Source organism: Acinonyx jubatus, chromosome B4 (genome assembly GCF_027475565.1).
Source record: "Acinonyx jubatus isolate Ajub_Pintada_27869175 chromosome B4, VMU_Ajub_asm_v1.0, whole genome shotgun sequence".
NCBI classification, from domain to species: Eukaryota; Metazoa; Chordata; class Mammalia; order Carnivora; family Felidae; genus Acinonyx; species Acinonyx jubatus.
Genome location: NC_069387.1, coordinates 93,018,789 through 93,036,373, shown reverse-complemented (window position 1 = coordinate 93,036,373; position 17,585 = coordinate 93,018,789). Strand labels below are relative to the sequence as shown.

Below are 17,585 nucleotides of genomic sequence, written 5' to 3'. Positions count from 1 at the left end.
TAGGACAATATTTTTTTACACAACCACACTCAGTGTCATTAACAAAAAAATTAAGAAGACAATTCACACATAGCTGGTAAGAATGTAAACTGACACAAGGTTGTTCTAAGAAAAAAAGTAAATATTAAAAGCTTTGGAAAATAGCTTTTCAAACATTCAACAATTTATCTGTCAGGCCCTACGCAAGGTTTCAAATACACATCAGAGAGCAAAGCTGACTCAATCCTTACTCATGATCTAGTGGTAGAATGAAAGACATAATTGTTAAAATAATGACTATATGGTAAATGCTACAGGAAGAGGAGTCTACTTATGAAAGTCCTACTGTCATTCACTCCTAACAATTCTATAAGGTTAAGTATCAATATTACACCTACTTCACAGGAGAGGATAATGAAGCTTAAAAAGTAAATTTCAAGTATTGGAGCTACCTCTAATACTTTAAAAATAATAATTGTACTTCTATAAACATTTTCTAAAGAAATATTAAAATGTGCAAACAGGGGTGCCTGGCTGGCTCAACTGGTTAAGCGTCCAAATCTTGATTTTGGCTCAGGTCATGACCTCACAGTTCCTGGGTTTGAGCTGCTCCTCAGGCTCTGCACTAACAGGGAACCTGTTTGGGATTCTCTCTCTCTCAAAATAAGTAAGCATTTTAAAAACTGAAATAAAATGTACAAACAAAAATTCGGGTAAAAAAATGTTCACCACAGTGCTATTTATAAAAGTGAAAAATCAAAATAAAATTAAATGTTCAATAATAAGGAATTAAGTCAGTTACGCTCTGGCCATAAGGAATCATGTTGTTGTTTTTTTTTAATTTTTTTAATGTTTATTCATTTTTGAGAGAGAGAGAGAGAGAGAGCGCGCGCGCCCGCGCACGCGCATGATGGGGGAGGGGCAGAGAGAGAGGGAGACACAGAATCCGAAGCAGACTCCAGGCTCTGAGCTGTCAGCACAGAGCCCGATGTGGGGCTTGAAACCAGAAACCATGAGATCATGACCTGAGCCGAAGTTGGACACTTAACCAACTGAGCCACTCAGGCACCCCAGGAATCATATTTTGGATAAATACTGATGCTGAAAAATGCTTTTTCAGCTTTTGTTTTTAAAGACACAAGTTATAAATCAGTAAGTATAGCCCAATTTCTCTATTACAAAAAAAGAACAGTGGTTGTCCCTAGACATTCTTCTTCTTTCATACTTTCCAGTATTTTCTACATTTTCCACATCACCCTGTATCACTTTGGTAATCAAAGTGATTACATACACATACTCTGCCCAGGTTAACAGTTCTCTGGTGTGCAAGATTACCAAGTAACTTTTGTTTTCTTCTTTTTCTCATCTTTATTTTCCACTTTCCTGTAAGTATTGCTATTTTAGTTTTTACCACAGGCCTTAGCACATGACCTCATATTCTATTTGCTTCACATAAAAATTTAAAATAATAGTATTACTTCCTGGGTATGCTGCAGTAATGAACATCTATATTCAAGAATCCAAACTTATAAAACAAGTAAGTTATAAGGAAATCATTTTGGGCACCTGGATGGCTCAGTCGGTTGAGCATCTGACTTCGGCTCAGACAGGATCTCACTGTTTTTGAGTTCGAGCCCTGCAGGGGCTCGCTGCTGTCAGCCTGCCAGAGCAGAGCCCACTTCAGATCCTCTGCGCCCCATCTCTTTCTGCCTCTCCCTGCTCACACTCTCTCAAAAGTAAACATTAAAAAATTTAAGGAAAGTCATTTCTATTACAAAAGTCTTCTCTTTAAAAACCGTTCAACTTCTCAAAGGTGCCTGGGTGGCTCAGTCGTCAAGCATCTGACTTCAGCACAGGTCATGATCTCAGTTTGTGAGTTCCACTCCCACACAGGGTGAGCTTGAGCCCCACTTTGGGTGAGCCTGCTTCTCTCTCTCCCCTCCCCTCCCCTCTGTCTCTCCTGGGATTCCCTCTGTCTCTCTGCCCCTTGCTCACCTGCACCTTCTCTTTCTCAAAATAAAATTAAATAAAGTTCAATTTCTTAATATGTTAATTGGAATAATGTTAGAAATCAAGAGAATTTAACTGCTCCTTTTCTGAGCAAATTGATAAATCAGAAGTAAAGATAACTATTTCTGAAATAGTGTTAAAACTGAAAGTTTAATTTTGTAGAATCAAAAACACGTATCTTTGCCATATCTTGAAATTTCAGCATGTACTGTTTGTTTGCCAAGGCTGGCATATATGATTAAAACTAAAAGCCATTTAACTATACACTTTAGGATATAGACTATTGTGAAAAATGAATTTTCTAGCTACTCTTAGTTAACTCCAATTTTACAAGGGTGACAGTAAAAGCAATGCCTTTCCCTTCAATGAACAACAATCATTTTCCAAATTTCATTACTCTGTGATTCACTTTCCTTACTCTGCTACTGCAACTACTTAGTACTGTTTTCTTTATATGGTATTTAATGCTTCAAAGGGCTCAGTACCCAAGAGATCTTACAGATTTAAGGATTAAAAAAAAAAATCAGTAAAAGTTATTCATATACATTACATAAAGAATATACAATAGTTTCAAACTATTGCACTGACATTCTCAATTCTCTAACTGTAAATTACAAATGAATTTCATTTGCAAGGAAAATAGACACGATGATCATAAAAATGTTTGACTAACAGTAATAAAGGACACAAATACAGTTACAAACAATGGGAATAACCCAAAGAACATTCACCATCTTTCATCTTTAATGAAGAGGAAATGAACATGAGGTAGACTCCCTGCCATATATACTTAGAGAAAGAAAGAATCAGGACTTCCACATGCAAAAATATCCAAGTATTAACTTGCCTACTATGATGAACACTCTCCATGCTCCCTCCTCCCCAAAATCCAATAAGCCAGATATTCAATCACATAAAAATAAAGGGAAAACCATATGAATGCAGTAGCACCACATGGTAAAATAAAATGAATGAATGAATCACACAACTTAAAACTACTAGTTGCATCACAACCATTAATAATCAGGAATCGGGGCGCCTGGGTGGCGCAGTCGGTTAAGCGTCCGACTTCAGCCAGGTCACGATCTCACGGTCCGGGAGTTCGAGCCCCGCGTCAGGCTCTGGGCTGATGGCTCAGAGCCTGGAGCCTGTTTCCGATTCTGTGTCTCCCTCTCTCTCTGCCCCTCCCCCGTTCATGCTCTGTCTCTCTCTGTCCCAAAAATAAATAAATGAAAAAAAAAAATAATCAGGAATCATCACCATAACACTTTAACATTACTTTACAATTAACCAAACGTTCTCTTTATCTCAATTCTCATCAGGAACATTAGAAAGTATAAATGACTAAAAAACTAAGGCTCTTCAGTATTAATTGATTTATCCAAGCACATGGCTAATAAATTCATGGAACCCAGACTGAAACCATTTTCTGAATCCAAGTATGGTAGTCTTTCCAATACAATGTATTATCTCTCTGTTAAAGGTGAGCACATACTCAAAGGTAAATAAATGACCTGACTTTCTCAACTTTCAAAAAATAAATTGTAACTTCTATGTTAAGTATTCCCTCTGAATTTCCTCCAAGATTCTGGAATATTTACTCTGCAAAAAAGGAAAGAGATATAAACCAATACCTTTATAAATCTGTCAGATGTTCTACGTGATTCTAATACACTTGATTCATTTTAAAGATATAGAAACTGAGGCAAAGAGAAGAAACTTGCTATAGGTAACTTGACATAATTCAGGTTGTAAGTGGTAGACACAAGTCTGAGCCCTAAACTAACGTTCTATTAGATCTACCCGTTTATCAAAGGAATTACCAAATGCCTACCTATTATATGCCATATACCTCGCCAAGAGCTTCAGATAGAACAATGTTAAGATGTATTTATGTTACTCAAAATACTACACAAAATACTTAACACATCTAAGCAAAATTCCTGGCAGGAAAAACATACATAGACTCTTATGAACAAAACTGCATCTTCCTTGTTTACATTTACAAATTTGATACAGAAAAGAGCATAATGCACTCTGAAAAAACAGTGGCTAATTCTCATTTGCCACAGAATCACATCTTTACATAGCAACCCCCTGCAAAAAACAAAAGCAAAAACAAAAAAACCCACAAGAGCTTTTATCCCTTACATCTAATTTACCTGTCCACATTTTTTCAAATGAGAAAACTGAAGTTTAGGGAGGATAAGTTACAGAACTAATTAAAAGAGATAGAATGGTGATCATTTAAAATTCCAGCACAATTTAATAGGAGTTATAATCAGTTCCATCTTATTCAGCCAAAAATGAACTCAACAGACAATTAGGCAACTTGGGCAGCTACAAGTCACAATGGAAATCCATTAACTTCCCCTACGAAAAAATGACATATGATGCATACTATCAAAGTATTAATTTGCTCAAACTGCATTCTTAAGGAATTAATTCTTTCTATTTGAAAACACACATTTGGGCTTTTGTCCCCCCTGCATTTCAGAATTAGTAAATAATGCCAACAATCTAAAATAAGTGCATAACTGTCACATGTAATATTTTGAATTACACAAACACACATCTAAGCATTGTAAAATAAGCACTTGTAGTAACATAACACAGGTTTCTCCACTGTTCAAAAGTAAAGCATTTCTATGAAACCTTTTAGTAAAACAAAGCAATTACCATTGGCTTATATGGAAAAATTTCTTTTAATGTTTATTTCTTTTTGAGAGAGTGAGCGAGAGCACATGCATGCACTCAAAAGGGGGAGAGGCAGAGAGAGAAGGGGACAGAGGATGCAAAGTGAGCTCTGCATTGACAGCCTGATATGGGGCCTGAACTCACAAACCGTGAGATCATGACGTGAGCAGAAGTCGGATGCTTAACCAACTCGAGCCACCCAGGTGCCCCAATATGGAAAATGTTTTGAACATTCCCACAGACTCCCAAAAAACTTTTCTCAGGCTTTGCTGAAACCTTAGGACACCTCTTGCTAACCAATGCAGAAAATAAATTTAAGACAAAGCACAGATGCCCACAGACACAGTTCAAAACTACGGCAGCTTGATGCTGAGATGCTAAGTGTAGTTCCCAAGAAGGAACTATACTTCTTGCGGTTCCTCTTGCTGCTCCAGTACACACTGAGAGACTCATTATAAAACAAACACTAAATGCGACTTTCATTTTCTACCTTTTTTCATAGAGCAAAAACCCTCATCTTTCTGTTAGGGAAAACAGGTACTAACGTAAGTATCTCATAAAAGCAAAGAGGCATAACATGAACTTTTGAAAAGCAGGCGATAACTGTATAGGTATCTGCTCCTATGAATAATGATATCACTAATTCAGAAGTTTTGGTTTATTCTAATTTATCTAAGTAATGTTAAATCTCATGCCTGCAAATAATGTCAAATAACATTTAAACTTTGTCTGCCCTAAAACACATATAACAAATTTCATCCACTAAAACTTTTAACTTTTGGCCTATATGTATTGGCTTATATATATATAAAGTTCTCTGGTAGAAACTTAAGAGTTTCATACAGTTTTGTTTTGTTTTTCTGGTGTGTTGTTGTTTGTTTTTTTTTTTTTTAGTTTAGGTTACAGAGGGTGTGTGCAAGCTGGGGAGAGGAGCAGAGGGAAAGACAGAGAGAATCTTAGGTAGGCTCCATGCCCAATGTGGAGCCCCAGGCAGGGCTCAATCTCACAGCTGTGAGATCATGACCTGAGCCGAAGAAATAAAGAATCAGATGCCCAACAGACTAAGCCACCCAGGCACCCCATTCAGTCATATGGTTCCTAATAAAAAATCCTGCCAGTATGAATTCAAAATACTCAATTTTTCTACTGAAGAAAATATATTCCTTCAAAAATTTCACACCATCAAATCGTAATTTTAATTATAATTTGACTGTGAAACCTACAATGCCCCCCTGAAGCACAAATCTGATTATCAAGAGCATTGTTTTAAAAAAATGGTAAATTATTCCCCATCATGTAAAAAGTTCATTCCTTCATCCAACTTCTCCTGAGGTTACTGTGCCATTCTCCAAATCCTCATATTCTCCCAGGCTTTCTGTATTCGCAATGCTGTGTACCCTATCCCACCTAGAGAACCCCAAATCACCCTTCAGAACCCAAATCAAATTATCTCCTCTTTGATTAATTCCCTCAAATAATGTTACTCTATTCTAACTTGTATCCACAACATGCACCATAAAAAATGAACTTGAATTACTCAGTAGCACTTATAACAGTGCATGGCAGTGTACTGAACCGTACAAGAAAATCTGATTAAACATGAAAACCATTACTAATGAATTTCTAAGAAAAATATACTAGGTACAACCTTGCAAAACTGAAAACTCTTAAAGCATTTTTCTATGCTAATACAGTTTAAAATTTCTTCCCCTTTATAATTTTCCACTAATATAGACAGACTCCCAATTCCACCTAATCCAGAAAACATTACCATGGCCTCTTAATAAAAAATAATCCGTCTTTCCCTATAGCTTGCTATAAAATTTAATACAAATTATTGGGTCCACCACAACATTTTCATGGTTGAAAAACAAAGACCATCTTAATCATCTTTTCCCTTTTAGGGTTTATCCCTATTTATGCTGAAGGCACTAAGTAACTGTTCATGAAATTTCTGGTTATCAGGAAACAAGCAAAACTTGATCCCATCTTGGGCCCTCTGTTCTTTCTGCCTGGGAAACCAATCACTTAAATTTTTTAATGGCTTTCCCTTATTTTTAGCTACTGTTCAAATGTTACCTCCAGACAAAAAGACCTTCCTTCATCACCCTACTTAAATTGGTCCCCTTCTTTCATCCCTAATCAATTGCTATACCCTTATCTAACCTCTTTATTCTCTTTATCACAATTACTACTATCTGAAATTATTTACCTTTTTATTTTCTGTCTCCCCCTCTAAGATGTTAGCTCCATTAAGGCAGAAACTTGTCTTGTTCACTACCATACATACCCAGAGCTACAGCAATGTCTAGAAGAGAATAAACACTCAAATTATTAAAGAATTTATCTACAAAATATCTACAATGCTAACATTCAATCACTAGAACCTGAAATTTAAACTTAAATAATTTTTATCCAAACGTTACTCAAAAACAAGTAAATTCTATGAATTCCGTATCTGTAAAGAGATAAAAATTCTTGACTTTCTAAGAATGCTGAATTTTAGGTTGGAAGTGACTTTAGAGATCAAGTCCAGTGGTTTTCAAACTATGCTCTGAAATACTTAAAGAGTAGGCAAAGGTCAGATTCCCTGAAGCACTGGACTACAATTGTTTTATTTATATACATATATATATGTATATATACACACACACACACACACACACACACACACACACATATGTCTATTTAGGATACATGATATGTACACACAAAGAATACAAAAGTACATTTGAAGGGGCTCCTGGGTGGCTCAGTTGGTTAAGCATCTGACTCTGGCTCAGGTCATGATCTCATGGTTCATGGGCTCGAGCTCAATGTCAGGCTCTGTGCCATCAGCTTGGAGCCAGGAGCCTGCTTCAGATTCTGTTGTCTCCCTCTCTCTACCCCTCTCCTGCTTGCCCCTCCCAACCACCCCTACCCCCGCCCCCGGCACAAATAAATAAAATTTAAAAAAAAATGGGGCCCTTGGGTGGCTCAGCCCATTAAGCGTCTGACTCTTGATTTCAGCTCAGGTCATGATCTCACGGTTCTTGAGTCCGAGTCCCCCATCGAGTTCTGACAGTGTGGAGCCTGCTTGGGATTCTCTCTTTCCCTCTCTCTCTGCCCCTCACCGGCTCGTATTCTCTCTCCCAAAATAAACAAACTTAAAAAGAAAAAGTACATCTTACATCGAATTTAAACACTTTGGAGGCTGTTTCTGCTGCCAGATTTAATGGTTTTGCTATAGACATCAAAGCTTGGGTTGAAAGGTCTACAAATATATCCACATTTCTCATAAGTGGACACAAATTAGAAAAAAGGTTATAGGTCTAATTTTTTTCTACTCTTAAGGACAGACATGCTCACTCAAATAAAATTATAAAAACTCCCCCTGGGGTGCCTGGGTGGCTCAGTAGGTTGAGAGTCTGACTCTTGATTTCAGCTCACATCGTAACCTCCTGGTTTGTGGGTTTGAGCCCTGCATCCAGCTCCGCGCCTACAGCACAGAGCCTGGCTGGGATTCTCTCTCTGTCCCTCCCTCTCCTGCCCCTCCCTTGCTTGTGTTCTCTCTCTCAAAATAAACAGACATTAAAAAAAAAAAAAAAACTACACCCCAAAGCACTATTTTTTGCCGTAGTAAATCAAGGCAAAGCTCAAGACATATCTGCTCAGCACATTATGTCCTTGCAAAATAAATGTGCAATAAATAAATTTATAAAATGTGGCATCAGTGTGATACAAAATTACCTACTCTTATTATAACACAGTATTATTTAAAGCTTTGGCATTTCTTGATAAATATGATTATAATGCTTAAAAATGTGAGCTGTTTTATTTTGCCAAAGTCAAGCTTAAAACAAAAAATTTCCTACTTCTCTTTCAAATTCCTATATTACCCTAAATCTGCAAGATGACCAATTAAAAACAAAAATAAACCTTCCACTTGTACATACTTAATTTGATAAATTAAGCTAGAGTAACATTGAGAAATATATTAGATGCTGTGTCCAGTCTAAGAATAAAATGGTCTTTGTAATTCCCAATTACTAATTTTAATACTAATCAAAACAGCTTGATTGTTCTATCTTTATATTAATATTAAAATATAACCTTATTTAAGGGGCACCTGGGTGGCTCAGTCAGTTGGGCTTCTAGACCCTATTTTGGCTCAGGTAAATCTCTCCAGGTCATGGGATCAGTTGTGGGATTGAGGAGCCCTGCTTCTGGCTTCAGGCTCCAATCTGGGTGTGGAGCCTGCTTAAGATTCTCTCTCCCCAGGGGGCGCGCCTAGGTGGCTCAGACCCAGTCGGTTGGGCTTGGGCAGTCAACTTCGGCTCAGGTTATGATCTCATGATTCATGGGTTCAACCCCTGCATCAGGCTCTGTGCTGACCGCTCGGGGCCTGGAGCCTGCTTCAGATTCTGTGTCTCCCTCTCTCTCTCTGCCCCGCCCCCCACTATTTGCACTTTGTGTCTCTCTCAAAAATGAATAAACATTAAAAAAATATGAAAAAAAAAATTCTCTCTCCCTCATCCTCTGTACATCACCCACTCACTCTCTCAAAAAAAAAAAAAAAAAGGTTAACCAATATATATAACTTATTTAAAAAGTAAACATCAAAATGACAACCATGTAAAATTGAGATAATGGGGTCGCCTGGCTGGTTCAGTTGGAAGAGCACACAAGTCTTGATCTTGGGGTTGTGAATCTGAGCCCCACAATGGGTACAGAGATTATAAATATATACATACGTATGTATACATATATATATAATATATATGTACGTATGCATATACAAACTTGAGATAATGTATATGAAAGTGCTTTGCAAGCTGTAAACCACTTTTTAAAATATTAAGCAATAAAATTAAGTCAAAAGGAATCAGGTCCTTTGAATGGCATTAATTATTGAATACTGTTATGATACCAATCTCACAAAAACTTTTACAAAGAGAAAATTAAATACAAAATTTGAAGGATAAACATAATTTACAATGTAAAAAGTAACACAAAAACACATTCCTGCCAAATATGACACAAAACCAAATGTTCCTCTCCCAAACACATTGTATTACATAATCAATCATTACATTCTGTCAGGATGTGGATACAAAATGGAGTTATGTTTCAACATCTAAATACATAAATGGAAAAATGGCATATTGATATGTTTGGAAAAAAGCAAGTCTACTCATTGTTACCTAAACTGCCAGGACATATAATTTTCTCTTGCTTATATTATTCCTTGGCAGAGTAAAAAATTACTAAGTGTGACTCTCATCTACTTTCAATATAAGGAAAGACATTTCAATTCAGTAAAAGCAGAGAAAGGACTGCTGTCCTGAGTACTGGATCAAATTATCTTTTAAAAAATATATACCCTCTCTCTGTATCTTCAGTTTTCAATCATTAAAAACTCTGTGGCAAATATACAGCAAATGAAACATAAAAAAAGATTTCTAAAATTTTAAGTCAAATGTTAGCACCTCCACTAAATGTAATTCAAGAGTACCATTTACTCTGCTTTGATTTTTACATCTCAAAAAATGGACACAAAACAAGTGTATAATCTCTTATTCAAACCCTCTAAGGCTGTTTCTCAGAATTGGAATTTTTCAGGTTTTAAAAAGATAAAACAGTACATGTATCATTTATGACCAAATACCTCCCAGAGTGGCATAGACAGCATAAATAATCAAATACATTAACATTTCTGCTGCAAAATGTTGGAAAACAAGATAGACCAATAAAGACCACGGTTAGTTCCCAATTTCAATTGGAATTAGTCACCATGAAAAATTAGTTTCAGAACTAAAGGTTTTAGACTATATTAAGTCATCTTAACTAATTTTCATAAGGAGAATGGTATTTGAATTAAAGAACTCCTAAGCTTTGGGACAAGCATTAGGAGTAAAAAAAGGTTGGGGGAAGGGCGGGGGGGGGGCGGGCGGAGAAGGCAGGGTGACAGAATCTAACTGCAAAAAGCCCAAATCCAATAGGAGTTCCTGGTTAAGCAATGGTTAAGTATATATTACTGTGTAAATAAAAATACAGATCCTCTTCAACTAATGATGGTGTTACATCCTGATAAACCCATCCTAAGCTGAAAATATCGTTACGCTGAAAATGTATTTAACATATATAACCTACTGAATGCTGTAGCTTAGTCTAGCCTAAGTTAAATGTGTTCAGAACACAATATTAGCCTACACTTGGACAAAATACCACAAAGCCTCTTTTAAATGTACTGAAAATCTCATGCAATCTATTGAATATTGTACTGAAAGTGAAAAAAAATGGTTATATGGAGACAGAATGGTTTCAGGTGTTACTGTTTATTCACCCTTATGATAGCATGGCTAACTGGGAGCTGTGAGTGGCTGCCTCTGCCCAGTATCACAACAGAGTATTGTACAGAAAATTGCTGGCCTAGAGAAAAAAAATATCAAAATTTGAAGTACAGTTTCTGTTGAATGAGTATCACTTTTGTATCATCATAACATCAAAAAATTGTAAAATTAACCATCATAGGTCTGGGACTGTCTACTCAAAATATCTTTCAACCAGTGACCTTAGCCATACAAAATACAGCAAAAAGTATGGAAACACGTCACCAGAGGCACTTTATTACTATCCTTCCCTTTCCTACACTTACTCTACATACATTTCTCTAAGAAGCTAGTTATCTAGCCTCCCATAGGTAATTAGGATGCAAAACTATAGGAAAAAAAATTCAAGGAAGCAAAATAATACAGGATGTTCTTCTTCCCATCCCCTTTTCCAATACAGTATTTCTGGTCTATGGACCGGGAAACAGTACCCTGAAAGCATGGAGTCAAATGACAATCTGGCACCAGTTCAGTTTAATGATAACCTTTACTGACAACCTACTAAGTACTATGCACTACAGAAGGTACTAGAAATGCAAACATAAAGACATAACCCTACCTCTTAGGTAGGAAGGTGCTTAAGGTCCACTGGAGGTTATGGTAGATGGTAGGGATGGACAGTAGGTTACAGTGCAGCATGACACTTTTAATTATATAAGCTTAAAGACTAAAAGCAGCACAACAAAAGGATTTGGGGGCTCAGGAAAAGTTTCATTTAAAAAATGACACTACAGTAGAGTTTTGACGAATAAGAAGTTTGTCAAACAGAGACGTGGTAGTAAAAGTACCCCTACCCACTCACATAAACATATATGAAAGCAAAAAAACAAAAACAAAAGCTTTCAGGGTAAGTAGCAAATACAGTTGTCCAAAATATCTACCTACATCTAAATAGATCCCAAGTGTAAGCATATAAATCAAATATGTCCAGAAAAGGGAAATTTTTTCCTACATAACTTATTTTATATTTCCATATTATAATAAGCTATATTATCAAAAAAAACCCACTTAAGCCATTTTATTACTTCATAATTGAGTGTACCTCCAAGTGATATGCCAAGAGATGTGCATCTACATCTCAGAGAACAAGCTGTTAGAAAAGCATAATAGGAACTATTTTTCCAGCTTATCCCTAACAGTATAGACAAAGTAAATAAATGAACAAGCCATATGAGCATGACCTGTCATAGACAGGAATTTTAAGAGTTCAAAAGAGGATGCCAAACAGAAAAACTAAAGTAAGAAGAAAAAATATATACAGTATTTAGAATGTGGAAAGGTTAAAATCAGGTAAAAATTGAAATTTCTCTTTGTAAAATCAAGGTAAAAATCAAGGTAAAAATTGTAATTTTAAAAAGTGAAAACCCTAATGTCCATTCTATTTCTTTTCAAAGGCAGACTCTCTATAACAGACATCAATGTTAAAGCTTATTCAAAATATCTAGTGAAAGTCACAATGAAATTCCTGTTTAAGCATCACAGGTAGAAATTAACCTTAGTAAGGAGGAACCATCACCTGTATCATCAACCAAAATGATTCCTATCATAGCACTAGATCCCTTCCTTGATATCAATATGTATGTAATTATATTCAAAAATTATAGTGCAGCTCACATTAACTCTGTAAAACTGCCCTACCTAGTACCTTGGTTTCTTTTGCTTCTTTGTGTTACAAAATCTACCAGAGGTCTAGGCAACAAACAAAATCTTATTTAGTAGTATCTTTTCCTAAGACTGTATCACTATTTGCATAAGCTGTCCTCAATGCCTATTCAAGCAAGCACAGGGAAAGTTTTGTTTTTAAATATGTAATAATAGAACAAACCTTGTACCGGTAAAAATTTCAGGTTAATTTAAAAATACTATTTATCACTGCTCTTAAGGAGTAAAAAACAAATGAACTTATTTTTACTAGTCTATTGAGGTCTATTCATATTTCATATATAGAAGTAAAGTATGCCTCTACTTTTCTACAGTATAAGAAAATTTTATGAAGCAAATTTGTCACTATACAGAGCAAAACTATAATTTCCCATAGGTTGTGAAAAATTCTCTAAGAGTCTTTCAAGATACAAGTACCTTTAATACCATTATCTATTGAAGAAATAAAAACCAAAACTAGGTTAGAAGCACTTGTAATGAAATCTACTCATAAATCTGAAGTACTTATTTACTTTTGAACAAAGAAAAATTTCAGGTTAAAACTAAGTGTAAAGCATCTCCAGAAAATGAAAAAGTAAATTAAACACCCAAAATTATTAAGTAAAAACATAGGTAATTAGCTCTCTTGGGGAAGAGTATCATTCTGAGTTTTATTTTATCTTCAAGATCAAGTACTTCTCAAACGAAGGAGATATAAATACACTCTTGCATTCTGTCCTATTTTTTTCCACCACACAAATTTACTTTAAAACGGAAGTATTACAGAAACTGAAAATTTTTTAAAGGCTGTATTTGAAGGCTGTTGCTTGCTTAGGCATACAGGCAATTCTCATTCCCCAAGAGCATCAGATTAGGTTACAGATATCTCTATGCAGTATACTTAGAATAAAAGGGTTCTGCTTACAATAATTTATTTTTATTGATACAACATTAATCAGGATGTAGAAAGTGTGAGTTTCTCGATTCCTGTCTAAATTACAAAGTATGCACAGAAGTAACTGCAATTCAAGCCCCTAGGGAAAAAATGAAAAAAATACCTTTTTAAAATTAAATGAGAATTTTACAAAGTCAAAGTGAACAGTTTTGTCTTTTTTACGTATGTATTGTTATTTTTCCTTTAAAATTAATACAAGAATTGCAAACTAAAGAGGAGTTCAACATACAAAGCTTATTAACGATCTTGGTCCATTAAGTAGTGTTTCAACTAAAATATCTGAATGTAGACATCTTTAGATGTTTTAGCCATTTCAGTCCTCTGTGATTCTGAATCAACCCTTTAACTCTGAAATAAAGTTATCTTGCAAAATTGCAAAAGATGTGTTCACTGACGTTTGAGAAATAACTTGTCAAATATACTGATTATTTCTAAACAATTCAACTTATACCCATGTAAACAGATACTTTGAAATTTCTATTCAACGCCCCCATACTTTATATTTCCATTTATGTTATTCCTAAAGGCAAATCAAAAGTAACACTTAACGATTCTAGAGGTTTAGAAATTCCCAATGCCAAGACTAACAGGAAGAAATGTGTTCAATTGTTAACTCTAAATTCAAGTATGGCCTCCCTCGTGAACAGATTTTAACTCAGTACTTTCTATTATTTCGCCAAGAATGTAAGGGTTGATATGAATGTACTTAATTACTATAAACGGTCCAGAAGATTAAGAAAGGAGTTAAGATTCTCTGACCAAGAGTTCTATGAAAATGAAACAGAATGAATTGCATTCGGTCTTATGGATGTTGAAAAGTGAAGGCCTCCTCTTAGGATTCAAGGGAAGTTGATGTTTAGGTTCCTTCCGAGAGGGTGGTACCCGTATGTAAGACTTTTGTGGTGGTAATGCCAAATCCACAGGCTATGGTATAAATGCAAATTCTAAAACCTTGGAAGTGTTTTTATAAACGATAACTAGAATTCGCATTCGCTGAAGACAGGAGTTTGAGGCTTTCTCCTCTAGATGGACAGCAGAGCCTCAACGAAAAACTAGGTGGGCCTCTTTCAACCCCACTCATTTCTTCCGTGAAACTTTTAAGTTAGACCCAAGACAGCACAAGGTGGAGAAGCCCCGGCGGAAGTAGAAACCTAGAACTGGCAACTTCACAAACAGAAGCGTCTCAGGTTCCTCCGCCGCCCCAGGACTATCCCGTCTCACTCTCTATCACACCACTGAAGGTTCACCCTCCCGGTGCGGTGGCAGAGGAAGCATCACAGTTGCACTCCTCCTTCCACCAACCATACCCTTTGGTATCCCAAGGCCTGGGGGCTCCTGAGGCCCGTTAGCCAGTCCAATGTCCCGCCCCCCCCCCCATCTATTACACACACAGACACACACACACACACACACACACACACACAAGTTGCAGGTGATGTGGGTGTACTCAGAAAATGTGAACAGCCAGAGACCGCGGCAGCTGCTGGGAACGCGGCAGCCCCATCTAAAGCGGACCCGGGATCCTTGGCCACCACCGCAGCCGCCTTCTCTTCTTCCCCAGGAAGCAGCGCGGCGGCGGTGGCTCCGCGCTGGCGGGAGCTCGGCGGAGCGGAGTCTAAGGGAAGCCTCAGCGCCCGCCGAAGGGACCGGGCCTAGCTAGGATCCAGGGCTGCCGCTGCAGCCACCCAAGTACAGCGACGCTTTACGTCCCGTCCACCACCCTCCCCATACACACCCCCTCCCTCCTCCACCGCCGCCACCCCCCCTCCCCGCCCGCTCCGCTCTCCCTCTCTCGATTGGAGCCGAGACAAAAGCAACGGGAAGCGGCGGGCCAGGACGCTGCCCGCGGACCCCGGACGCGGCCGGACCGGCCCCGAGGCATTCCCCGGCCTTGAGGGGGCCCCGAATCCGCCGCCCCCGCCGCGCACCCCGCTGCCAGACTTCCGAAAATTTGCCAAAAACTCACCGCATGAATTTTCTTGTCCCGCGGATCCAAGATGGCGACGTATCCACCGCTGAGGCTGCTGGGAGCAAGACCTTTACCCTCTGACCCCCGCCGTGACCCCCGTCGTTCCGGCTTCACTCAAAGCGGCGGCGGAAGGTGGGAGCGGCGATTGCCGACCGGACAGGGTTGGGGGTGGGTAGGCGGCTTCCCGCGCGTTCGAGAAAGGGTGGGGAGAGGCGCTTCACTCCCTCACCTTCTTCCCCGCGGCTTTCAGTATGTCTTCCACCGACTCACGGGGAGGCTCGTCGCTTCTTCGCGGCCGTTATAGCGAGCAGGGCCTCTGCGGCCGCTGCAGGTCCCCTGAGACCGGGTCGCGGTGCACTGGGCACGGGCCCTGGGTCCGAGGCGGGCCCCGGGGTCCAGGGGCGGGGAATGGTGAGGTGGCGTCAGCCCGCCCTGCCTGGGGACGCGGAGCGTGTTTGTGTTTGTGTTCGTGTCGGACACCACGCCCCTCCCACGTCCGTCCGCCTGGAAAGGCCCCCACACCCACCCCACTCCCGACTCCCACCACCTGAAGCAAAACTGATCGTTGTCTTGTTTTCCTCCCTCAGCCCCCGCAAACTGCGGTGTTCGTGCACGCACTTCCAGGGACCAGCAGCAGGTCACCATCACCTCCTGAGAAGTGAGTTCCCCTCCGCCGAAACCGTTGGTATTTTCTACTCATCACCCTTTTTTTTTCTGTCTGGTTTTTTTTTTTAACTTGATGGGAGGGAGCATATTGGGGAGCAAGTTTTTAAAGCTCTATTGAATGAGCTTGCGCTAGCCGAGTTAGATTTATAGCACTTTCTTTCGCTCCTGCTCCCCCCCAGTCCCCATGTAAGCTTGAGTGACCGGCTGGGCTGTGAGCAATACCGTTTGAAATTACGGTGGCTTTGATGGGAACTTCAGGAGAGTGAAGTCTTTGTTTTTCAGAAAAGTAACTGTCACTCAAAGTTAAATTGGTGTTCTTCGAAATAACCTCTATTCCTTTGTGTGTCGATAAATGCTTTCTTTCCCTTTTGTTACTGTTCGACATTTATGGACTTTAAAAAGAGTTTCTGCATGTGTATTTTGGAATCGTGTAGTTTCATAAAGTGAATTGTTATTCTTTTGTGTTTGAGTGATAGACTTTATTAATGTAAAATACAAGTCATTTGCAGTAAATAAAATTTCTATTTCCCTTGTTTGTTTCTTCTATAAAAATCACCTTTTCTTTACAAAAAAAAAACACCTGTACTCCAACTTAAAACTTATCAGTGAAGGGCAGAGGGTGTCTATCTTAAATAGCAAGAAAGATAAGGATGTTATAAATAAAAGGTGACTTTGTTATGTTTACAGAATGCAAGGTGTTTTGAGATACTAGTAAACGTCCTGTGGTTTAAGTTAAACTCCGAATGGTGCTGACGTTCCCAGTAGAAAATGTGTTGCCTGATTATTCATTTCGTTAAACATTCTACTTCCCTGTTGTTTACTTCAGGTAAATTCAAGGAGGAGCAACCCCTCTTTCAGTCCTTTCCTCCCCAGCCCCCAGCAGTTCCTTCCTGCCTCTTCAGCATTCTCTTCGGTGTAAGATGATGTGTTCTAGGACTGGATATGCCTCTGAGTGCATGTAATCCAACTTCGTCCCGTCCTCACCCTTCTCGTTGCTTCCTCTCTGTTTGTGTCACGTACCAAGCTCTTTCCAGTCTGTAGCAGCGACTGTTAGTTGTCCCCCAAAATTTCTCCCTTTTTTTCATACTAACAGACATGGACACATGGCTGTCCAGAATGAAGACTGTTTTCCGGCCTCTCTGTAGCCATGTGGTAGTTCTGGCCAATGGCGTATAAGCAAAAAGGTCATGTGGCGTCCCTTCAGAACCATCCTTAAAACACAGTTGGTGTACACATCCGGTCCTCTGTCTCTTTTCCTCTTAATATTCTGCACCCTGGAATATGGATGTGAAGGCCT

The 17,585-nt window shown here is 38.6% G+C and overlaps 1 protein-coding gene across 2 annotated transcripts in view; it reads right to left on the bottom strand.

The window, feature by feature from the left end:
* The window catches only part of CNOT2 (CCR4-NOT transcription complex subunit 2), a 130,707-nt gene extending 114,936 nt beyond the window's left edge, over positions 1-15,771 (bottom strand). The window contains exon 1 of one of the 2 annotated variants that reach the window (XM_027071259.2): positions 15,620-15,771. Coding sequence is in view for 1 of the 2 variants with exons in the window: in XM_027071258.2 (XP_026927059.1) it covers positions 15,620-15,624 (5 nt within the window). In the remaining variant the exon portion in view is untranslated. The remainder of the gene's footprint in view (positions 1-15,619) is intronic. The other variant, XM_027071258.2, reaches the window with a different exon arrangement.
* Between the last annotated feature and the right edge of the window lie 1,814 nt (positions 15,772-17,585).